This window comes from Erinaceus europaeus, chromosome 1 (assembly GCF_950295315.1).
Source record: "Erinaceus europaeus chromosome 1, mEriEur2.1, whole genome shotgun sequence".
Taxonomy (NCBI): domain Eukaryota; kingdom Metazoa; phylum Chordata; class Mammalia; order Eulipotyphla; family Erinaceidae; genus Erinaceus; species Erinaceus europaeus.
Window position 1 is genome coordinate 53,698,919 of NC_080162.1, and position 6,000 is coordinate 53,704,918.

Sequence of the window (6,000 nt, forward strand, 5' to 3'; positions counted from 1 at the left end):
CTTAGAGTTCCTCAGAGAACTATTGTTATCTTTTAACCACCACACAATAATCTTTGATATTTAATTAAGGGGGAAGTGCTGGGAGATGGCCAGCAGATGGCATATAGATTGAATGCACAGTTTGCCATTTACAAGGACCTAGGTTTGAGCCCCTAGCCACCATGTGGGCACACCACATAAAAGGGAGAGTTTCATAGGTGGTAAACAGTTCTCTGATGTCTCTACTTCTCTGTCTTTTGCCTTTTATTGGAGTAAGGGAAAGTCCACATGGAGTGTTAGAGTTATGCAAGCATGAAGCCCCAGTCAAGTAGGGGTTAGGAAGAATGAATTCTAGCCTGAATAGTATGAGAAGAAAGATTTTATTACTCACTGAGCCAAACTTCATTTTTTCCCCCTGCTAATAACTAAGAAGTGAAATTCATAGGCTGACATAGTTGGAGTTAATACCAACTAGTCAGTGTTACAGCAGATTATTGTGATTCTTCATTCTGACATCTTTAAGTCTTAAGCCTTCTAATGTTAACATGTGCCAGAGAATTGTCTTGAGTTCTGTGTCATAACTGTTCTACATAGGGGAAATGGCCTCGAGAAAAAAGTTTTATCTTAAATGGTGATTGCCTTTAGATGGTATATCTTTGCTACATTCTTTATATGATAGTTTAAAATCATAATTTAATACCTTATACCTGTTGCTTTATAGCTAAAAATTTAAAATAGATACTTGAAGATAATTAAAACATTTCTTTTGATTAGTAATCTGGGCCAGCAAACTGGGTTATAATAGCTGTTGAATCTGTGTTCCCATGTAAACTGTACACCAAATGCCAGTCAGCCCATGCCAATTAGTGCTCATGTTGCTAGGTCACCATGGTCAATTGAAAGCTGCATCAATAGAACTTGAAAAGGTTTCCTCCCAATCAGACCTTCTGACATATTGAGCAGAATAATGGATGGGAAAAAACAGCCAAGTCCCCTACCCTAGATTCAAAATACTCAGCTGTAAGAATTCATTTGCAACCTGCAATTAACTAGAAAGAATGGACTCCGAGTACGAGTCTGGACTTTTTTGTTTTGTTTTGTTTTTAAATAAAGCCTCATTCTCCTGTCTTGTACATGTTTACTCTTTGGATAGCATCTTAAATGTAGCAAACTTTGTGATCTTGGGTCTAAATTTTTAAGTGACTTCTTTTTAAAAGGAAATTTCACAACTGAAATTGAACAAAGTTTTATTTTAGATCATCCCTTTCTGATTCATTTATGTTTAAATGCACTGTTTAATAAGTGCCGACACTTCTTGAAACATTAAGACTGAATATGAAACATGTAAGCACTGGATAAAGCCACTCTGATACTATAATATCTCATGTGGCAAATGTAGCCAATTGCATTGTCCTAAAATTTGGAGGTTGAGCTTACTGACTTTAGGCTTTTGATCATATGGTGGACTTGATTTCTAATGCAAATATGATATTTTTTAACAGAGGTGGTGGTGCTGAACCTCTGCTACCATGGAACCGGATGCTCCAAAATCAAAATGCAGCTTTCCAGCCAAACCAATACCAGATGTTAGCTGGGCCTGGCGGGTACCCACCCAGACGTGATGATCGTGGAGGAAGACAGGTGATACTTTGTGCATAGCTATGACTCTTGGGATGCCATATTTACTTAAATATTTTGGGGTATGGTTTTTTCCTTCTATCTTTTGATTAGTCTCTCAAAGGTAACCACTGTAGTTCACAAATCTTAGAAACAGTTTGCCTATGCTTCTGTTTGTTTCCTTCCTTCCTTCCTTCTTTTCATGTGTCTAGTTCTCTAGGTTTCCACATATGACTGTAACCATCTAGAAGTTGTCTTTCATCTCTCTACTTATTTTGCTAAGTATTACTGAAAAATGCATTGATTGAGTAGCTTAGCTTAACTTGGGTCCCTCATTAAAAATGTAGATAGAGGGTGAGCATCTATTTCACTAAACAGGTGATACCCTAGAAATGCTGGAGAATCTAGCCCCCAAATCCTTTTAATTATAGCAGTGATATTTAAATATGGTGTTTAAAAACATTGTTTATCTTTCCTTAAATAAGAACTAGATTTTTCACTATAGATGATTTCCTAGAAGCTGAATCGACCTTTTCAACTGTTAACCTTTATGAATATCAGTCACTTTATTACTCCTCATGAAAAGGGGGAAAATTCTCAGTTTTCCACATATTTTCATGCTAAATCTAAACAGCTCCACAATAGAGGAATATAATAAATTATAGACATATTTAGTAGATCCGAGTTTCATTACTTTATCCTTATAAACATGAGTTTTAGTAATAAGACTGATGTCTGTAGTGGGGGTTGTATTGTTAAATGGGAATCTGGGGAATGTTATGCATGTACAAACTATTGTATTTACTGTTGAATGTAAAACATTAATTCCCCAATAAAGAAATAAATTATTAAAAAAATAAATAAAACAACAAGGACAACAAAAGGAATAAATAAATAAAATAAATATTTAAAAAAAAAAGACTGATGTCTGTTTACTCCTTGGACATTTGATACCCTCACCAGCATTTGCATGTCCTTTAGTCAGATTCTTGCTGGAGAACAGACTCTGACTCTGAATCAGTGTTTGCGGAGTTTGATGCCTGCAGTGATGTAAAGTGGCTTTTTAATTGCTTATCTGGTATTGTCTGTAGGACTTTAGAGATGCTTGAGACATTAATTTTCTACCTCCAGTTCTTGCCATGTGTATCCCTTTGTCTTATCTGATTACAAATGTAAATAACGTTAAACACTTTTTAAATCTTTTTTTAAATATTTATTTTATTTATTCCCTTTTGTTGCCCTTGTTGTTTTATTGTTGTAGTTATTATTGTTGTTGTCGTTGTTGGATAGGACAGAGAGAAATGGAGAGAGGAGGGGAAGACAGAGAGGAGGAGAGAAAGACACCTGCAGACCTGCTTCACCGCTTGTGAAGCAACTCCCCTGTAGGTGGGGAGCCGGGGTTCGAACTGGGATCCTTATGCTGGTCCTTGTGCTTTGCGCCACCTGCGCTTAACCCGCTGCGCTACAGCCCGACTCCCAATGTAAACACTTTTTAAAATACATTCTCAACAAGATTTTTGTTCACTTTATAAGCAAATAGTCTAGAGAGAATTTTGCCAAAATTCATTAGAACAGTTCACATAGCATTTTACTTTAAATACTGTTATTCTCAAACCTCCAAAAATCACATCAATGGGTCAACACTATATTTTTGGAATCAAGATAATATTAGACATCTGAGTACTGATTTTTACTGAAATGAGGTTATAACTAGAAGAAACCTTGACGAATGTTTAGTCCATTTGTCTCATTTTCTAGTATAAGAACTGGAACCTCCAAATACAGGTAATTTAGCAGCATAGCTGGAAAGTGGTCACCCTGACTTGAACCCAGTTTATAAAATCTTTCCCTTCTCTTTCAGAGATCTTTTAATTTAAAGCAGGGTGAAGGGAATATTTTTCTGCCAAGAGCCATTTGGGTATTTATAACATAATTAAAGGCCATTTAAAATTATTAACTTGAAAATTAGTGTTGGGCAGGGGTAGATAGCATAATGGTTAGACTCATGCTTGAGGCTCCAAGGTCCAGGTTCATTCCCACCACTATAAGCTGAGCAGTGCTCTGGTAAACAAATAAAACAAATTAGTATTTAATGATACCATGAAGGAGTTCTTAAATTTATTGAATTCTGAATCCCATCTGCAGTTGTCTCAGCAGAGCTAGACCCAAAGATTCATTCCCACTCCTAATTTAAAGAATCTCTCTGCTCTTATGGTAAATAAAATCTTAACTTAGAAAATAAATTATTGGAAGTCAGACAGTAGCACTGCGGGTTAAGCACAGGTGGTGCAAAGCGCAAGGACCCACATAAGGATCCTGGTTCAAGCCCCTGGCTTCCCAACTTCAGGGGAGTCACTTTACAGGCAATGAAGCAGGTCTGCAGGTGTCTTTCTCTCCTCCTCTCTGTCTTCCCCTCCTCTCTCCATTTTTCTCTGTTCTATCCAACAACAACAACAATAAAATAACAAGGGCAACAAAAAGGAATAAATAAAAGAAATATTTTAAAAAAGAAGAAAAATTATTTTAGGACCTTTTGGAGATATGTGTCTTTTGGATTATGACATATTCTAATACTAATGTCACTAGTATTTGCCTAAAACTTACTTAATATTCCACTATTTATATTCAGCAAAAGTTCCTGCAATCAGTAGTTCATTAGGCCTTAACTGACTTAGCAAACTAAGCAAAACAACTCTGATATGTCTGAAGATGCTGGGGACACCTTATCAGAATGTGACTTGGAATACTATTGGGGGTACTAAGGAAGATAAATTGATTCTTATTTATTTATTTATTTATTTATTTATTTATTTATTTATTTATTTATTGTCACCAGGCCAAGTGGTGTGGCACTATGAATCCATCACTCCCTGTAGTCTCCCTCTCTTTATTTGACAGGACGGAGAAATTGAGAGGGATGGGGAGATAGAGAGGGAGAAAGACACCTACCTGCCTTACTGCTTGTGAAGTATCCCCTCCTGCAAGTGAGGAACAGGGACTTAAACCTGTGTCCTTGTGCTTGATGATATATATATGCTTACTTAATTGGGTGCGCCACTGCCTGCCCCCCCACAAGTATTTTACACAAAATATATAACTAATAATTCATTTGTGCACACTCAAAAAATTTTGTAAGTGCTTGCTGAAGCTTATTTGGTTAATTTTTCAGTGGTAGTGTTTGTATAGTGTTAAGGTTTTTGTTTTGTTTATAAAACTAAGGGCTATAACCACCTATTTCTGGAGACTTTACAGGTGCTAGGCCTTTGAGACATGTACAAATTCTATATCGTATATTTTTCCATTGAGATGTAAAGTTGGTTTCTTTGTAGTGGTGTTAGTACAGAAACTAACCTCTTTTTCTTATTTTCAGGGTTATCCCAGGGAAGGAAGGAAATATCCTTTACCACCACCCTCTGGAAGATACAGTTGGAATTAAGCTTTTGTAAAGCTTTCCCAAATCTTCTCACCATTCTACAATTTTATGCTATTTGTGAAAGATTTTTTTTCTCAAGTAGTAGTTTTTAATAAAACTACAGTACTCTGTGTATTTCTTTTAACTGTATATTTCTACTGGTCTGATTTCACTGTTTTATGTTGCTTTCCAAAGATGTGTGTTACATAATACAGTGAATCTGAATTTATTATTGCTTGTAAAACACATTTGATGGAATAGGAATACTGGTTTTTCATTATGGTTAAAAAATCAAACTAGCTGTGGATTTCAAAACACAGTATATTCTAGATCATCTAAGATCCATGCTGATTTTTAATGCACAAGAATTAGGTATGACTCTTGAGCTGTAACCCTCAGCCAACTAGAGTAATATATTGTTCAGTATTTCTTTGGAAACATTTCATTAATGTACTTGTCTTATGAATATTTCTGGACTTTAGTAAAAAAAAAAGTTAAAAATTATGGTTTCTTTATTCATACTCTTTCTTTTATCGTACTACGGCTGTCAAAGTCTTGGCCAAGCATAATTTGTTTTGGATTTTTCAGAAAGCAAAGCAATCAGTGAAATAGGGATAGGAGTCAGCTCACCATATAGAGTACACACTTTACCATATAGAAGAACCCAGATTAAGTCACCAGCCCACTAGAAGAGCACCAAGCAAAGGGATATGTGCATTGTAGTGTCTTTTTCTGTTGTCTGCCCTCTAACTGGTGGGGGCAGGGCACAGCACCGGGAGAAAGAATAGTCCATGAAGAACAATGAGATCATAAAGGAGTGAGACCCTAGCAAAGTCCTGTGGCAAGAAAGTTGTGTGTGTGTGTAAGTGTGTAAACAACCTATGAGGTTGGTTCAAGAGACAGAAAAGAGTTAAAGCAACACTAAAGCATTCTCCATTCTAGACCAGCTTGAAGCTGGGTCTCAAATGCCAAAGCAGTAAGCACTCACTATC

At 36.2% G+C, this 6,000-nt stretch overlaps 1 protein-coding gene across 2 annotated transcripts in view; it reads left to right on the top strand.

The window, feature by feature from the left end:
* The window catches only part of XRN2 (5'-3' exoribonuclease 2), an 80,533-nt gene extending 75,375 nt beyond the window's left edge, over nt 1-5,158 (top strand). For both annotated transcript variants that reach the window (XM_007525420.3, XM_060186154.1), the window contains 2 exons: nt 1,482-1,620; nt 4,967-5,158. In XM_007525420.3, the coding sequence (XP_007525482.1) occupies nt 1,482-1,620; nt 4,967-5,032 (205 nt within the window). In that variant the 3' untranslated portion in view covers nt 5,033-5,158. The remainder of the gene's footprint in view (nt 1-1,481; nt 1,621-4,966) is intronic.
* The last annotated feature ends 842 nt before the right edge of the window (nt 5,159-6,000 follow it).